General features: G+C 34.2%; 1 protein-coding gene across 1 annotated transcript in view; it reads left to right on the top strand.

Moving 5' to 3' along the window:
• Positions 1 to 17,057, top strand: part of CAPZA2 (capping actin protein of muscle Z-line subunit alpha 2) — a 59,638-nt gene extending 42,581 nt beyond the window's left edge. Inside the window, exons 5-10 of the mRNA XM_045495394.1 lie at positions 1,921 to 2,127; positions 4,171 to 4,250; positions 8,099 to 8,177; positions 10,242 to 10,313; positions 15,205 to 15,267; positions 16,122 to 17,057. Of these exons, the coding sequence (XP_045351350.1) occupies positions 1,921 to 2,127; positions 4,171 to 4,250; positions 8,099 to 8,177; positions 10,242 to 10,313; positions 15,205 to 15,267; positions 16,122 to 16,262 (642 nt within the window). The 3' untranslated portion in view covers positions 16,263 to 17,057. The remainder of the gene's footprint in view (positions 1 to 1,920; positions 2,128 to 4,170; positions 4,251 to 8,098; positions 8,178 to 10,241; positions 10,314 to 15,204; positions 15,268 to 16,121) is intronic.
• Positions 17,058 to 19,388: the final 2,331 nt, after the last annotated feature.

Below are 19,388 nucleotides of genomic sequence, written 5' to 3' on the forward strand. Positions count from 1 at the left end.
GCAAAAAAAATACATGCTTGGGAAAAAAGGAAAATGTAAGAACAATAAGAATAGTTAAGAGAATTTCTAGATAGCAGAAGATGCTTTATAACGAATGTAAAGTCAAATCAGAATGGTATTGTATAAAGTAGATAAACAGATCAATACAGCAGCATATAGAACCAGAATTTAGTCCCAGAATATATGAAAATTTTTTTACATGACAAGATCATAATTTAGACAGACAAAAAGTAAAAAATTGACACAACTGGTTTCTGTCAAGAAGAAGGTTAAGTTGAACCTCTGTCTCACAATATACAGAAATAAATTTCAGGTAGATTAAAAATTTGTAAAATGATTAAAATTTTAAGAGAAAAGAGTCTACTTGTACAATATTAAGGCAGGGAAGACTGTCTTAAAGTCTGGAAACCCAGAAACTATAGAAGAAAAGATGGACATTTTGCTATATAATAATTATTTTAACCATAAAATGAAACAGATACCTTAAACAAAGGACTTGTAAATTTATAAGACAAAAAACAACTGAGATGAAAAATATTAAAGAGTATTTGTTCACAGAAGAGCAAATGGCCCACACATGAAAAGAAATTTAGATCTGAGTAGTCAGAGAAATACAATTAAAGTAATGAGAAACTTTATACCTGTTAGACTGAAGAAAGAATTGTATGCCTATTGATGATGGTAATGTGAAAGGAAGTACATCTTATATACTGTTCATAAAAATGTGGATTGTCACAACCATTTTTTGGAAGAATTGAAAACATATAGACCCTTTACCTACTGTCTCCACTGCTGGAAATCTATTTAAGAGATGTAGAAGCCTTTAATGGAAATAAAAACATTAGTATGTTAAAATTTATGTACAAAAATACTTAAAATTTTTAATGTACCTATTCCTCCCCCCAAAAAAGAAAAACAGCCAGAAAATAAAGAGATGTTCCATCAGTAAAGGAATGGCAGAATAAATTATGTTATATTTACATTATGGGACATTTATGCAGCCATTAAAAAGAATAAGAGGTTTACCAGTTGACTTTGAAGGATTTCTCTAAGTATAATGTTGATGTTGAAAAAAGCCAGATGCAGAAAAATGTGTGTGCATGTGCACATTTTCATTCCATTCTTGTGAAACAGTGACCCCAAAAAACCCTGTATATGTGTGTATGTATAAATAGATGTGTATTTATCTATGTAGGATTATAGGACTGAAAAAAATTTAGAAGGATACATCCTCTGTTTACATGATTTGTTATCAGAGGGAGGGGGAAGTCCTGACATAGGTAAGGAATCAAAGATTGGGAGAGTTGGGAGGGAAGAAAAAGAGGGAAACTTTTAAAATAAAGCACAGAATATCAGATTTATGCATGTACAATTTAAATATACATAAATGAATAAGTTACATGTTTAAAAATTTGGAAGTCTGTTGAAAACAGCTGTCAATGAATAGATTATAAAAATAAGCAGGCACTTCACAGTAGATGAGATTTGGGGCCCAGGAACAATATAGGACACACTGAAGAGTATTATGTCAGCGTTAAAGCTATTCTTGTAACCATTCTCATTGGAGGTTATTACCATTTTCCTAGTTTTGTGGACTGGAAACTGAGTACAGAAATAATAAACTGTTTATAGTTCTCAAAAAACCCCACAAAACTCCAGTAGTTTATTAAAAGATGCATTATTTTCACCAGGTAGCCAGAAGTTATACTGGGAGAAAGTCAGATCCACTAATCTAAGCTGAATGAGAATAGCCTCATTTGAATTACTAGAGTTGTGCCATATAGTTAAATCCGTTGCTTAGAGTAGAATTATTTTACCATGTTAAGGACAAAGTTTAAGTGAATGTATATTAATGTATATCAGTACTTAAATGCTGTTTTAAATACTTTTTTTTTTCCAAAATTCATTGCATCATTAAAGGTATTGATAACAGAACATGGCGACTTGGGAAATGGAAAGTTTTTGGATCCCAAAAACAGAATCTGTTTCAAATTTGATCACTTAAGAAAGGAAGCGACTGACCCAAGACCATATGAAGCAGAAAATGCAGTTGAATCATGGAGAACTTCAGTAGAAACTGCTCTGCGAGCTTATGTAAAAGAACATTATCCAAATGGGGTCTGCACTGTAAGTCATCGATATGCACATTTTTTCTTCTGTCTTACGTAAATATGACAATGTTTTTATGGTCTCCTGAAATCTGTAATAGTTTATAGAACTGGTATTTTATAACTTGCCATTTTTTTCCTTGAAGTAAATATTTCTAAGAATATTTTTTCAAGAAACTCTAAATAGTAAATATATTATGATTGCCTAAAATGGGAAAATGGTTGTACCTTGAATTAAATCCATGTAAGAATTGTCCTGCATTGATTAGAGCTTGATAAGATTCTTTAATCTCTTGTTCACAACTCATCTCACTAACTTTACATCTGACTTTTTTTTCATTAAGTTATAAGCTCTTAGAACAAATAAAATTATTTGGAAGTGGAGTCATGTCCCTGCATGTTTTATAATCAAGTTTTTTGTTTTTTTTTTTAATGTTGTTCTTTCATAGGTTTAACCTATTTTTATATTTTCAGGATAAACTATGATAGTATCTAGGAATGCTTTTTCTTTTCTTTTTCTCATAAGATTGTATCCAAATAGTCTTTTCATGTCCCCACAGTTTGTGTTTCTTTGATCCTTTCCATAGCCTGAGTGATCTTTTGAAATTCAGATCAGGTCATGAAAATCCCATGCTTGAAATCATTCAAAGGTTTTTCCGTTAGTTACACTTAGGATAGAATCCAGGCTTCTGAACAGAGTCCAAACTTTTGTAGCCCTGTGGACCTGGCCTCTGCCTACCTCTGGAACCTAAGGTTACCATACATCCTTGTTTATACTTGTTTTCCCAACATAATTATTAATATTACCAGTAGTATCCCATTTCACTCTCAAAAGTTTTCTGGGTAGGACAGAAATTCATATGGTCCCATTAAGTATCTAGCTCTCAGTAATTACTTGAGGAAAAATTGCAACATAACCAAAAATACTTTACAAATTCTTTGAATTATAATCTTGTTGATTAGAATTATTTTGGAGGAATAACTCAAGAATAGATCGCTAGGTTGAGTATGACAATCTTATTTGTTTCAGGAGGATTGAAAGACACAAAAGTATCCATTACTTTTGAGGCAGTAAGCAAGAGGTGAAATGACGTCATCATATTATCACAGGCATTCTATTAATGACCTTTCTCATCTCTACATAAATTAACTTTCTCAGCTCTGTCCTCATACTTTGTAAAATGACTAAAGAAATGGCAACCCCTGAGATCGTAAAGGAAACAAAGATAATAATCACAATGTAGATCCAATTTTTATTTGTGTGTAAACAGCCAAATTGGTATCTATACATTTAAAATAAACTGTCCATGTGATACCTGTTTTTGGAATGAAAAGTTTCTATGTCTAGGATGTTTTTGAATATTTTAGAGTGTAATAATGAGTTTTATTTCATAATTAAAAAAAATTTTTTTTTAATGTTTATTTATTTTTGAGACAGAGAGAGACAGAGCATGAGCAGGGTAGGGACAGAGAGAGGGAGACACAGAATCTGAGGCGGGCTCCAGGCTCTGAGCTGTCAGCACAGGGCCCGACACAGGGCTCGAACTCATGGACTGCGAGATTATCACCTGAGCCGAAGTTGGATGCTTAACCGACTGAGCCGCCCGGCAACCCTATTTCATAAATTTTGAGCTCTTGGGACACTTGGGTGGCTCAGTCGATTAAGCATCCAACTTCGGCTCAGGTCATAATGTCATGATTTGTGAGTTCACGCTCCACATTGGGCTCGCTGCTGTTGATGCAGAGCCCACTTCAGATCTGCTGTCCCCCCTCTCTCTGCCCCTCCCTCACTTGCACTCTCTCTCAGAATAAATATTTAATGTAAATAAATAAATTTTGAGCTCTTTCATGATTCACTAAGAATTTGTGATTATAGGTGTATGTGTTAGAGTACTTGTTTTTCTAGCAACTATATTGAAATAATGACCTACTTGGTATTCTTTTATATGTTCCTATCAAAGTGATACACAATTTTTTTTATAGATGTTTAAAGTTGAACATTCTGTGGCCCTGAATTCACTCTTCTTTTTATTTTATTTTATTTTATTTTTTTGCCATTAAGGTATATGGTAAAAAAATAGATGGACAGCAAACCATTATTGCATGCATAGAAAGCCATCAGTTCCAAGCAAAAAACTTTTGGTAAGTGACAATTCTGTGTTTTGGGAATTTTAACATTGTTTATATCCTTTGTAGTCCTTGCTTTATTAGTTGGACCTATACCTTATTTGTTTATAATTGACTAAGTGCAATCTAAACATGAAACTTCAGCCTTTTCATATAAGAAAGGTATTTGCTTCATAATCTGCATACTTATTTAAAGGTAGCAGTAAATCCATTGACACTCTGTGAAAAGAGCGTGGGATTACATTGAGTGTTTTTAGAGACTTGCGAGCAGCATCCTCAGAGAACATTTGTGGCTGTGAGCAGACCAGTTGGCAAGCCCATATGCTCATTCTGAGAAGGGATTGTTCCTGAGTGAGACTTATATGGGAGAGGAAGACAGAGGTGATCATAAAGGAAAGAACAGTGATTTTTCTGGTGAATTTTGGGGGCTCTGAAGTAGATGTTTTCATGTAGATTGCTTAGTGTGCTTGGTTGGCCAATGTAAGGAAGTGAGGACATGTTTTATACAATGAGGCAGATTCTAATCATAATTTCATTTTAACTAGATTATAATTTTGTGATCAAATTATATTGTTGATTAATTCTTATAAAAGCCCAGTTCCCTAAAGCAATGACTTTTCCTATTAATCTTGGACCTTTGACATGTTGTTGGGCTTTTTTATTTTTTGGACAAGACTGTTTCTGAGATACCTCTTTTAATAAAATTCTGAGGCTCAGCAAGACTTCATAAACTCAGAATTGAGTGAAGTGTTTACCTTTAATCTCCTGTTTTGTTAATACATGCTAAGATCATCAGAGTAAGTATAGTCATAATATTTGACTTGTTACCTAAGTTGGTTGTGCTCTTGAGGGTAGAGTAAGAGGTATCAGTAACCCCTATGGACTGATTTGGTCCATGGCCCAAGATTGCTCCACTGTTTAACCATCTTAGAAATAAATGCAAGGCTACAAGGTTAACCAAGAACATTTGGAGGAATGCAGATCCATTATCACTGAAGGAAAATCAATTCCATCTGTAAACATATGCCTTTATGACAAGCTGCAGTTCCCTAAAGATTCTGGTGTACAAAGTTACTTTTATGAACTTAATATAAATGTAGTGTCTCCATTTTAGGCATAAAAACTTGTAGCAGTAACCTACCAATATCCTAAAGAAATAAATCTTCACAAAATCATTATTAATTTATTGTATTTGTGTTAAGATACATATCCAAAAATCAATCTTACTGAGGTTGAACTATTAAAGGAAAATTCTTTTTTTTTTTTTTTTTTTTTTTTCAACGTTTATTTATTTTTGGGACAGAGAGAGACAGAGCATGAACGGGGGAGGGGCAGAGAGAGAGGGAGACACAGAATCGGAAACAGGCTCCAGGCTCTGAGCCATCAGCCCAGAGCCTGACGCGGGGCTCGAACTCACGGACCGCGAGATCGTGACCTGGCTGAAGTCGGACGCTTAACCGACTGCGCCACCCAGGCGCCCCAAAGGAAAATTCTTATTACTAAGTTTTACTTTAAAATGTATTGGAGATGTTATAGTGAATTTACTAATCAGTTTTCAAAAATAGAACTTAACTTGAGCGTTAGCATCTGTAAAATGAAGATGATGTTTGTTCTTGACTTTTCTATTCTCATGAATTTGCTTCACAAAAATGTGAATTTTTCTCCCATACTACCACTATGAACATTGTATCATTGAAGTTAAAACTTACTTCCACTTTTTAGAAAAGATAAATTTTAAATGACATTCCAAAGTGTTAAACATGACATACCACAATAATCTCACTAAAATCTTAAATAGTTTGTTACAAAGAAATATACTTCAGTTTGCCTAAAATACAGATGGAATAAAACTTGAAAGGTATTAATCATGGACGTTTCTTAGATTTCACTAGTACATTCTCTTCTTGGTCTGTACTGTTTCCCTAATGGTTAGCAGTTTTTTGGAGGCCTAATAAATGTTGAATAAAAACACATTTATTAATTACAGTGTTAATAAAAGAGAAGGGAAGAATATAAAGTCTAGGACATCTCAAGTATGTACTCCATTGATAAAAGGGTACCATCTACTGAGCATCATTTACCATTACTATATGGTAGTAATGCCTTTGGAAGGATCTTTTGAAATAGTTCTTAAATTGTTACCATTACCTGATTCGGAATTACTTTTTTCTTTTTGCAGTCAGTGTTGATATATGCATGTGGGCATAATAAATCTGAAATGTATGTGCTTAGAACTCACTACTACTCAGTACTAATACCTAAATAAAAGGAATACTGTAACTTCTTTTGGAATCATGAAATAAAAAATAAATAGACCTAGGTTCTTTTTCCAAATGAGCTACTTATAGATAATTTTGGGTATCATTCAACATCAAGACATGGTATAAAATTCTCTTTTGTTTTGTAGATCAGAAACATTGTTCTAGTAATAGCACTTTTCAGATGTTAAGTGTTAACTGTAGCTATGAGAGTACTCTCATTCTATGGATTTTCATGATTGGGTAGATTGCAAGAATACTGTAAGGATCCCAGAAGTAATTTTATAGCAAAGCCAGTATAGTGAATCCATTAGTTCTATGGCTATTTTAGAAATACATGGTACTGTTCAGAAAAACCTAACAGGTATCAGTTCGCATTTCATAATATGTCTTTAGTATTCAAAAAGCAAATAGAGGTAGAAGGAAGGGTTGCTGCGAAAAGGCAGAAAAAAACAGGATAAAATTCATTATCTGGGAGACAAAAATGAGTTAACAATATACTCGTTGCTTGTTTGTGATGTCACAATTTCCTACCATTAATGTTGTTAATTTGTATGCCAAAAGTTGTGTTTTTTTAAATATTTATTTATTTTTGGGAGAGCGCAAGTGGGGGAGGAGCAGAGAGAGGGAGACACAGCATCCAAAGCAAGGCTCCATGCTGACAGACTGACAGCAGAGAGCCAGACATGGGGCTCAAATTCATGAACTGCGAGGTCATGACTTGAGCCAAAGTCAGATGCTCAACTGACTGAGCCACTAGATGCCCCCTAAAAGTCCCTTTGAGAAGTGAGAAGAGGTTATGCCTTTTATGTGGAAATTTAATCCTAAAACGGGAAAAGAAAAAAAAAATTGACTCGTACAACTCCTTATATAATCTAAATATCAGAACCTTGAAATGTTGTATTTCTGTCCATTCTTTTTTAAAATTATTTGGTTCACTAAATGTCAGACTGCATTGACTGTATTTGTGAAAGCCCCTGATGATCTGAACATTTATTCAGTTTATTCTTTTTTTTTTTCTAATTGAAGTATACTTGACACACAAGGTCACATTAGTTTAAGGTATACGATGTAATGATTCAACGAGTTTATAGTTATGCTGTGCTCACCAAAAGTAAAACTGCTATCTGTCACCATACCTTATTACAATACTTTTGACTATATTCCCTCTTCCTATCTTTTTATCCTCTTTACTTATTAATTTCATAACTGGAAGCCTGTATCTCCTATTCCCTTTCACCTATTTACTCAGTTTATTCTTAATTAAAGCACAAGTGTGTTGGTTGTGAAGAAGTAGCTTAAGATTTTCTCCAAAAGTAGTTTATATTATTTAGTTTTGAACTGTATTTTAAGCCTTAGCTTTAGAATTCTTTAGTTCCATCCATTATATAGGCCCTTTTTTATCGATAGGATGAAGATTAAATATAGCTCATAACTGAACTCTTAACCCTTTGATTCTTTTAAATATTTCAGTGATTAAAAAATGAATATCCAGTGTCCTTCCCACTTACTCTCATGCTGTAGCACTACATTTAAATCTGGAACTTAAAATTTATTCAAATTATTTTCCCTACCTTATTTACAGCTGCTGTTTTTATTTTTAAGGAATGGTCGTTGGAGGTCAGAGTGGAAGTTTACAATCACTCCTTCAACCACTCAAGTGGTTGGCATCTTGAAAATTCAGGTATGAAATAAAAAGTATTTGTTTACTGATCTTGAGATGATTCTGAACAGAGAAACAACTAATTCATAAGTTTACATTTTCTTAGTACACAGTCACCATTTCTTTTCCAGATCTTTGTTTTGAGGTAATGGGAAAAACAAGTAGTGCTGATTTCATCTTTCAAATAACCTTGCAGTCATCAAAAATCTGCAAAGATAGCTTACAGATTCTCAAAACACAGCTAAAATTAGATGCTACCATTTGGTCTTCTCATCATACAGTTTGTTCATCCAAGCATCCTCTGAATTTGAGTTGTGCTGTTCTGTCTTCTGAATTTGGTGGAATTGTGAAGTTTAATATTAGTATATGTATGTGTATTGGATTATAAATACCTATTTATTATATGTATATATTAATATATGTACATATGACATATATCCTTTAAGTATCTTCTGTACTCCTATTTGGTTTCTTATAAGAAATCCACCATAATTGAATTTTTTGACTCTTAATGTAAACTCAAATGTTTATATAGAAAAACCTTTAATAACTAAGGCCAAGTATTTGAATATAAATATTACTAAACAAGTTAAAGGAAATGACTTTTTCTGTCTTGGTTCACTTACTTATTCAGTACGTTTGTTAACTACCATGAAAGGTGTTGTGCTAAAAGCCATAAAGGAATAAAGATGAATCAGATACTGCTCTTCTATCATTTGACTCCACTATACATTTCTTACCTTTATCCTATTGCTTTTATGTCTCAGTATAACTGTCCATTAAGGGCAAGAGAATAGAGGCTAAGAGCATGGATTTTGAAAGCAGACTGCCTGGGTTTGAATCCTAGCACTGTTCGCTTAGTTGCGTGACAACAGGAAGTCATTTAATGTAGCCATTTTTGCTTGTTTCCTCATGAGTCAAAAAACGAAAACAGCAATAGAAAGCTCAGATGATTGTCTGAAGATTAGTTGATACGGGCAAAATGGTTGTAACAGAGCCAGACATGAAATTCTTGATAAATGATGACCAATGAGGCCGATAGTTAGGCCTCAGTAGCTTTCACCTGGATAATTTCTAAAATGAAGCCTCTACACCTCTGTTGAGCCAAAGCTTGTTGAGAGCTGGAATTGTCTAGCTCACAGTTCTATCTTCATCAGTTAGCATGTTGCCTAGCATATAATTGTTATTTTGTTGAGTTGCTGGACCCTTTGCCATCCCCTCATCTATTTTTCACATTGCCACCATCGCAAAGATAATTTTTAAAAATGTAAATCTAGATATATTACTTTCTTACTTAAGACCACTCTAACCTACTAGATAGTCCAGACATATTTGCATGGCATACAAGGCCCAAAGTTGACTTGTCTTTCTCTATTTATTTCTCTAGCCACTCTTCTCCCTCTCCAGTCTCACACACACGCCAGCTATAAGTATCTCCAAGCCTTTCTAAAGAATGCTGTTCTCTAAGTTCAGTTGCCTTACCTTCCCTGGTTTAATTGTTGTCATACTCATATTGCTAAATGCAAGTATTGTTGCCTCTTTTCTGAAATCCTTCTTTAAATCTCATAGTCTCAAGACTTTGTACATAACTCTTACTGTGTTGTGTTGGAATATAAGGCCAGGGACTCTCTTTTTTTAAAAGCTGTGCGTCCCTAGAACTTTCTGTAGTAGCAAGCATATATAGTAATCACTCAATTAATGTTTATTGAATAAATTCGTGTCTGAATTCGAGGAATTAAATGGTTGGTGGAAATGCACAAAAGAGGAGCAACATTTGGGAGGGAATATTGTGAGCTCAATTTTGGATATCTTGAGTTTAGATATCAGTAGAATATCTATGAGGTAAAAACGTCCAGTAGTCAGGTTGGTGGAGGGTTTGCCTGAGTAAATGCATGAACTGCAAATTTGTTTCCTCACTAGACTGAGAGCAGAAAGTTTCACTGGGGTTTGAAAGGTCAGGAGCTCAGCAGAAAAGTCTAGGTTTAGAGTGGAAATTGATAGTCTTTTGCACTGATGTGATTGTTGAAGCTATGAAGATCTTGATGATTCCTGTAATGTGGTCTCTATAATTTCTTTTTCTAATAGGTTCATTATTATGAAGATGGTAATGTTCAGTTAGTGAGTCATAAAGATATACAAGATTCCCTAACAGTGTCTGTAAGTAATTAATTCCAAAATAAAATTTCAACAACTTAATGCTTCTATAAAACCAGAACAGTTTTGGAATTAATGTTTTAAGTAATATTTCTGCTTCTGATTGAAGTGTTTTTAGGTAGATTAAAGATGGTAAGTAACTAGAAATCTGTACCTGACTTTTTTGGCAGCCTTACTGAGATATAATTCACATACCATTCAGTTTACTCATTTAAAGTATAAAATTCCATGTTTTTTAGTATATAAGCAAGATTGTACAATAATCACCAGAATCTAATTTAGAACTTTTTTGTCTTCCAAAAACCCAGTACCCTTTAGCAGTCACTCCTCATCCCCCCACCAGCCCTTTCTCCAAACCCCTCTTAGCCCATAAGCACCTGTGAATTTATTTTTTAACTCTATGGACTTGCTTATTCTGGACATTTCACTTAAATGGGATCTTATAATATGTGGTCTTTTGTGACTTTTTTCATTTAACCTAGTGTTTTTAATGTGTATCCATGTTGGAACATATATCAGTACTAAATACTTTTGTTTTAATTTGTTTTAATTTTTCTTTGGCAGTAGTGGAATTGCTGGGTCGTACGGTCGTTCTATGTTTAACATTTGAAGAACTTTTGCCAGACTTTTTCCAAAGTGGCGTCACCATTTTACATTTCTATCAGTTGCCTATGAGGGCTCCAATTTCTCCACATCTTCACCAAAAGTTATGGCTGTCATTTTGATTATAACAATCCTAGTTGATATGAATGAATCTTGAATTCAGATGATGAATGAATGATGAATCTTATTGTGATTTTTATTTACATTTTCCTGATGGAAAACGATACTGAGCATTTTTTCATGTATTATTGGTTATTTATATGTCTTCTTTGGGAAAATGTCTGTTTAGATCCTTTGTCTATTTCTTAATTGGTTATTTGTGTTTTTATTGTTGAGTTGTGATTGTTGCTTATATATTCTGGGTAGGAGTCCTGTATCAGATACAGGATTTGCCAATATTTTCTCCTGTTCCATGTGTCTTGATCGTATCATTTGCAGAACAAAAGATTTTAGTTTGGATGTAGTCTAATTTATTTTTTTGTTCTTGTTACTTGTATTTTTGGTATATTAATAGAAACCTTTGCCTAACCCAAGGTCATGAAGATTTACCCCAGTATTTTTTTCTGAGAAAATTGTAGTTTTACCTCTTAAATTTACGTCTTTGATTGTGTACTTAACTTTTAAACTATTTTTTCTCCTCTATCTGGATTATGATTTAATGAAGTTTTTCTGAAGTTCAGCTTTCAAATTCAAGAAACTTTGAACTTGCTTTTATTTCCCCACAGAGTTTTCTCTTTCCATTACATATGCAGCTATTTATTTGTGGAATTTTTTTGTCCCACTGATATTAATAATATAACATTAATAGTCAAATTTTACATTTTCCCATAAATACTTTAGGTACACCTAAAAGTACCAATATATTATAAACATCAACTACTAATATACAAAATTAGCTAACCTAAAATATAAAGAGTTAATTTTTAATATAAGAAAGTGTTTGATTTAACATTAAGAAATGTGTCAATGTGTAAGGCCAGATGCTACCTGAGAAGGGAAGAGAGCTGGTATTTAAAAAAATGTTTCATTAACACTTAGATGATTTCTGCCTTTTTGCTAAATGGTACTCTACTTGTAAAATTTGCCAGTAAAAGAAACTAATGTCTGGTTTTCCATGAGACACTGTATTTGGTAGTGTTCTATATCATATGCATACATGTAACATTATTTGCATAACAGGGTACTTGGTACTCTCTTCTTTAGGGAGTTTGACACTGAGCAAAGATTCTTCCTACTAGACAGCTGTCTACAAAATTATAGACTGGAGGGGCGCCTGGGTGGCGCAGTCGGTTAAGCGTCCGACTTCAGCCAGGTCACCATCTCGCGGCCCGTGAGTTCGAGCCCCGCGTCAGGATCTGGGCTGATGGCTCAGAGCCTGGAGCCTGTTTCCGATTCTGTGTCTCCCTCTCTCTCTGCCCCTCCCCCGTTCATGCTCTGTCTCTCTCTGTCCCAAAAATAAAATAAACGTTGAAAAAAAAAAAAATTAAAAAAAAAAAATTATAGACTGGAGTTGTGAGAGATAGCCATAGTAATTAAACTTGACTTACACGCCTTTTGTGCTGCTATTTAGAAATGCATTTTTCACTTTACCTTACACAGGATTTATTTCCTTCCTTCCTTCCTTCCTTCCTTCCTTCCTTCCTTCCTTCCACTATTTTTGGACAAAAAATGCACATGTTATGGAAATATAAATATATATATGCAAATATGTATGATACATAAAATAAGATATTAGAGAATTTTACATTACTACTGATATATGAAAAAGTCTAGATTTCTATTAACTTTTTTACTGTTAGGAAAAAGTAAAGAACCCCATATATTCCAGAACATATTTAAACACTACAGTAAATTGACATTAAACTTTATTTTTAGAAGTTTATTTATTTTGAGAGGGAGTTGGGGAGGGGCAGGGAGAGAGGGTGAGGGAGAGAATCCCAAGCAGGCCCTATGCTGCTAGCATGAAGCCCAATACGGGATCTGAACCCATGAACCACAAGATCATGACCTGAGCTGAAGTCAGACACCCAACCGACAGAGCCACCCATGTGCCCCTCACCTTTAGCTTTAGGCTTTTCCTAATATTTTTAAAATGTATTTTTATGGTGGTAAATATTGTTCAGTACCTACTTAATAATATTTAGATAGTCATTAATTAGAAATCTGTGACTACTTACCTGTAAGATTGTCAGATTCATGTTAAGTGTTATAACTGAAGTTTTTATCCATATATTTTTTTAATGTTTATTTTTATTTTTGAGAGAGAGAGAAAGAGCATGAGTGGGGCAGGGGCAGAGAGAGAGGGAGACACAGAATCCGAAGCAGGCTCCAGGCTCTGAGCTGTCAGCACAGAGCCCAACCTGGGGCTCAAACACACAAACCACTAGTTAATGACCAGGGCTGAAGTCAGATGCTTAACCAACTGAGCCACCAAGGCATCATCAATATGTGTTAAGACTTCACTTTCCTTAAGCAGTGAAACCAGGCTCATTCTGTAGACTTTTAAAATATTTTTGCCTAGTTCCCCTTGGACGTAGGATAACTGATCTTATAGTATTTTCCCTTTGTCATAATTTTCATCTGTGTTATTTATTAAATTATAGTAAACCATTAACCATACATACATTGACACACTTATTTAAAAATAATACTGGTGCACACAAAAATAAACTCAAAATGGATTAAAGACCTAAATGTGAAACCTGAAACCATAAAAATCCTAGAAGAGAACACAGGCAGTGATTTTTTTTTTTTTTTTTTTTTTTGATCTTGCTATTAGGATCATTTTTCAAAGTACGTATCCTAAGACATGGGAAATAAAAGCAAAAATTAACTACTGGGGCTACATCAAGTAAAAAGCTTTTGCACAGTGGAGGAAACCATCAACAAAACAGAAAGGGAACCTACCGAATGACAAGATACTTGCAAGTGATGTATCTGATAAGGGGTTAGTTAATATCCAAAATATATGAAGAACTTACACAACTCAACACCCAAAAAAACAGTTTGATTAAAAATGGGCAGGGGGGGGGCGCCTGGGTGGCGCAGTCAGTTAAGCGTCCGACTTCAGCCAGGTCACGATCTCGCGGTCCGTGAGTTCGAGCCCCGCGTCGGGCTCTGGGCTGATGGCTCAGAGCCTGGAGCCTGTTTCCGATTCTGTGTCTCCTTCTCTCTCTGCCCCTCCCCCGTTCATGCTCTGTCTCTCTCTGTCCCAAAAATAAATAAACGTTGAAAAAAAAAAAAAAAAAAAAATGGGCAGAGGGGGAAAAAATGGGCAGAGGACCTGAATAGACATTTTCCAGAGAAGACATACAGATGGCCAACAGACAAAGAGATGCTCAACATCATTAATCATCAGGAAATGCAAATCAAAACCACAATGAGATATCACCTTACACCTATCAGAATGGCTAAAATCAAAAAGATAAGAAACAATAAGTATTGGCAAGCATATGAAGGAAAAGGAACCTTCATGCACTGTTGGTGGGAATGCAAACTAGTATAGCCACTGTGGAGAACAGTATGGAGGTTCCTCAAACAATTAAAAATAGAAATACCATATGATTTAATAATTCCACTAATGGATATTTACCCAAAGAAAATGAAAACACTAATTGTGCAAGCACCCCTTATTTTTATTGCAACCTTACTTACAAAATATGGAAGCAACCTAAGTACCTATCAATAGATGAATGGATAAGGAAGATGTGGGAGATGTGTGTATGTGTACATACACAATTATGTATATACAGTTATACACACAGATAATGGAATATTACATATCCATTAAAAAGGATGAGATTGTGCTAGTTGCAACAACATGGATGGACCTGCAGGGTATTATACTAAGTGAAATAAGTCAAACTGAGAGAGTCAAATACCATAGGATTTCACTCATGTGGAATCTAAAAAAAAAAAAAAAAAAAAAGAATAACCAAAAAGCAGATATAAATACAGAGAACAAACTGATGATTGCCAGAGGGAATTGAGGTGAGGGATGGGCAAAATGGTGAAGAGGAGTGGGAAATACGGGCTTCTAGTTATGGAATAAAGTCATAGGAATAAAAGGCACAGAATAAGAAATATAATCGATAATGCTATAATAGTATTGTATGATGACAGATGGTAACTACACTTGTGAGCACAGCATAATGTATAAACTTGTTGAATCACTATGTTGTACAGCTGAAACTACTGTAACATTGTGTGTCAACTATAGTCAAAAAAATTGGAAAACTTAAATAGTGTAGTTTTAAATTACTATTTACTTTTGGTTTTGTTTTTTATTCAGAATGAGGTGCAGACAGCAAAAGAATTTATAAAGATTGTAGAAGCTGCAGAAAATGAATACCAGGTATGATTTTCAAAACTATTACATGATTTATATTTGCTGATAAATTATGGCACTGAAATTTTAATTTCAGTCATAAGCCTGACTTTTTTTCATTGTTTCACTATAATAAAATACAGTGTTTGGGGTTTTTTGTTTCTTTTATTTCAGTGGCAAACTTACAAAAATGTAGCCAAAACTGTTGTAGCCAACTGTAATTTCTGAGTATTGGTCACAATATGCCAAGATTTTAAATGTTTATTTTATTTCTGGTTGAAATTTTTAATTTATGCAGTATTTCCCAAAGCAATTGGATTATGTGTAATTTGCTTAGATCTTATTTCATTTTATACTCTACTTTTTACATTATTTATCAGCTTCTAAACTACACTCTTGAACTGAGGCATTTAGTTTGTGGATTGGCCATATTTCTGGTCCTTGCAAACAGTAATTTATAAAATTGTTCTGAGTGAAATAGTAAAATAGATTCACAATGAGGACACACAAATATCAGATCTAATTTGCAAGTTCATTTCATTAAATTTAATTATTCATAATGATCAGAGACTTCTTTTAGGGGCACCGGGCTGGCTAAATCAGTAGAGCACAAGAGCAACTCTTGATCTCAAGAGTTGTGAGTTCAAGCCCCACGTTGGGTATAGAGCTTACTTAAAAAAATAATAATAATAAGCTTTTTCTTAGCTGCTTTTAAATAGCATTTAAAACCACATTGGGGTTTTTATTTTACTTTTTTTTTCTACTTTTTAAAAACAGTGAAAGAGGCTGCTTAAATAAAGATTTTTCCTAAAACATCTCTTGTGTTTTATAAATTGTTCTGTTCCGATGATTTTTTAAACTTTAACTACTATTTTTCATAGACCGCCATCAGTGAGAATTATCAGACAATGTCGGACACTACTTTCAAAGCCTTACGTCGACAGTTGCCAGTTACACGCACTAAGATCGATTGGAACAAGATCCTTAGCTACAAGATTGGCAAAGAGATGCAGAATGCATAAGATGAACACTGCATGACCGGATCATTTTAGTGTCTTTGCGTTTTAAAAAAAATCATTGCAAAAGTATTCAGAACTGTCAAGCTACCCAGTCAGGTGGGCTGTTGCCATTTAAAATCACTGTAATTAATTAGTTTGGTTAGAGCACAAAGCTTAGCTAATCAACCATTATTTTTCTCATTTCTTTTGTTCACAGAGGATTGAAAATCAGTTAAGTTTAAATGTCTTTTACTTTCTGTTATACCTATCTTTCTTACAATTAAGAGATGATTCCTCTAGTTTAATGTTAAAAGTTTTTGAAGTTTTCAAAAATATTTTACTTATCGTAACCCTAAAATTATTGTCTTTTGGTTTATGAAGTGGGTAACTTTTGATATTTGCCCAGTTCTTTTTAATGGGGTCAATAATGGACATTCTAGTTTAAGGTGGTTGATGGATTTAGCCATATATGCTGCTAAAGAAATTGTCTACCTTTTCCCCCTTACCTCTTCCATTTATGTAAGATTGAGATTAGAGGGAAAGCATTTTCTATATCAATTGTGTTTGAACCTTTCAAGAAGGTTATTTAGCTAGCTTAGTGTTTAACTAAACTTTTTTTAAACGAGGCCAAGGTCTAATGCTGTTTTGAGATTCTGAAATTAAATGAAAATACTTATTTCAGAAATGCATTTAATGCTTCTTTTCTTGTGACAGTTACGCAAATTAGCTTGAATTCCATATGTCCCTGAGTTATTTTTATCATAAAGCCACAAATGTATTATAACAAGGCAAATTGTAATATATATAATCCTGAACTCATGACCATGTCTCAGTTTATTTCTTTTCTTGGATTGAAAAGTACTGAAATTCAGTGTGACATTAAAATGAAAATTTTCCTATTTATTTGAGTAGAATATCACTTATCAGTGAGTCACATACTATTTTAAAATACTTTCTTTGGATATTGTGATTCTTAACTGGTTGTAAATTAGAAAAGCTGGGAGTACATATGGTGTGCATTACAGTCTAAATTTTTCCGTCTTCCTATGCATCATAAGCATGTTTGTAATATTTTAAAATATACATGTACTGATGCTACAGGATTTCAAACCTGTGGTGAATGTTAGTATTTACTATAGAGAGTGGGGTGGATTTATGGTTTCATTCAACCGAGTATTGCTTATTATACTCCAGTGGAATCCCTTCCTCACATACTCCTGCAGATGTCTGGGCCTGGAAGTGTTTTTTTTAAAACACCACTTTTATTATGTACAATAAAATATTTCATTAGCTTGAATTGTATAGAATTTAAAAATTTCTCAGTGAAAGCATGTTATTTAATTCCTTTTTAAAAATTAGTGTTGGGCATTGAAAACATTGAGAATTTAATATGAAATTTGATGGTTTTGGTTAAATTGTTTTCTCTAATTTTAAAATATAAGTTTTGCCATATTGGGATTTCTGAAGAAAATGAATTAGCAATGTTATTTTATCTCTTCCCTTTTTAAAAAGACATTTTCAAAAGTCTTATGATAATTCTGAGCTAAGTACTAGATGAATCTTAATAGGCTAGCTCAGTCATATCAGTTAGACTGTCATGGTGTGTATCCCCTGAAGGTCAATTACTTTGGCTATTTTATGGTCTAGAGTGTTGTCTTGAAAATACATGCAGTTGTCTTGAAGGTGATGCCTTAAGGCTGAAGTATGAAGGCTAGGGCAAAATTAGGGGAACACTTAGGAGGCTGACCTAAGTTGAGAGCAAATGCTGACTTGGTCTGAGGTGGTAGCTATCGGCTACAGAGGTGGTGAGTTTTGGGTATATGTTAAAGGTAAAATCAAGAAGATTTGCCAAAAGTTTAATTGCAGAATGTGAGATAAAGAGAAATGTCAGAGACATTTTGGGGTTGAGAAATTGGAGATTTGAGGGGAAGGGCTGGTCAGGAGCTTGGTTTTAGATTTCAAGGGGAAATACCATATAGCAGTTAGATACTGGAGACAGGAGGTAGAGGGGTACTCTTGGCTGGAAGAATGGGGGAGTGAATGGGCCTGGGCAACAGGGTTTGGTAGCCAGGCAAAGTGAAGGCTGACTCAAGGTTAGTGATGATTTAAAGTGAGACCAGTGAGTATGGCTCTCTTAAGCGCATAAAGCTGCATGGGTGCAGGCATAGAGTAGATGAACTGAATTTAACCAAAGTTGTGGTTTTGCCAAGAGAGGCTGACTAACCACAGGAAGAGGGGGGCAGGGTTGTAATGATCACCTGTGGAATTTAAGGTAGGTAAGCGGGGGAAATGAGGCCAAGAAAGGAAGGGAGGGATAGTGAGAATGGGGTACAATCAGTGGATTGTATATGGTTAGAGTTGGGGTACTAGAAGGGAATGACTCGGAAATGCAGGAAGCAGTGGTCAGGGTGATGTGTTTAAAATTGAGATTTTGAGGAGTTAACTAAACTTATTAGTCATAACAATATGATCAAGAGGGTTACTGGCTAAAGTAGGAGGGGACAGAAGTTCAAGCAGCTGTGAAGCCTGGGGTTGGTATAAGTAAGTATTCTGACATCAGTGCTGTTTTTCAGGACTGTTCCTGAATACACATTTATAATACATTTGTATGAGTTAGGTAAATATGTGGTACAGATATTCATGAGGCTTTCTTCATTTGGGATTTTGGAAACTAAAATGGGAACCAGGAACATTTTTAAAAAGGTGTTCTGGAAGTTCTGGTTCATTAAAAGTGTTCTGGAAAAGTGAAATTCTTAGAAAAGTAAAAACAACTATAGATAAATGCCACAGCGTTTGGATGGCCCTTTCTGTTGTTAAAATCATTTTTTACTGAATTCATACCAAGAACTTTGGAATGGTGTAAGATCCTTTGAGAAGACCTTCCATGCTGATAATCAGTTTGTGCCTTTGCCAGATAGTGGGTATAAAATATAAAGGCATGTTTTGGCAACAGTTAACACAGGTATTTTGTAGTTACATGTGTGCTGTGAAACATCCTGAAAAGGATATGTATTTCTTTTCAGTTCTCTAGGATAGATTATTTAAAAGCAACAGCACAATGTACTTGGTATTCCTAAGTTGTAGTATTTTTGTCCTTGAAACTGAAAATTTTTTAAAGGCATGACTTTGTACAGACATCTTCAAATTTGA

The sequence above is a fragment of the Leopardus geoffroyi genome, chromosome A2, assembly GCF_018350155.1.
Source record: "Leopardus geoffroyi isolate Oge1 chromosome A2, O.geoffroyi_Oge1_pat1.0, whole genome shotgun sequence".
Taxonomy (NCBI): domain Eukaryota; kingdom Metazoa; phylum Chordata; class Mammalia; order Carnivora; family Felidae; genus Leopardus; species Leopardus geoffroyi.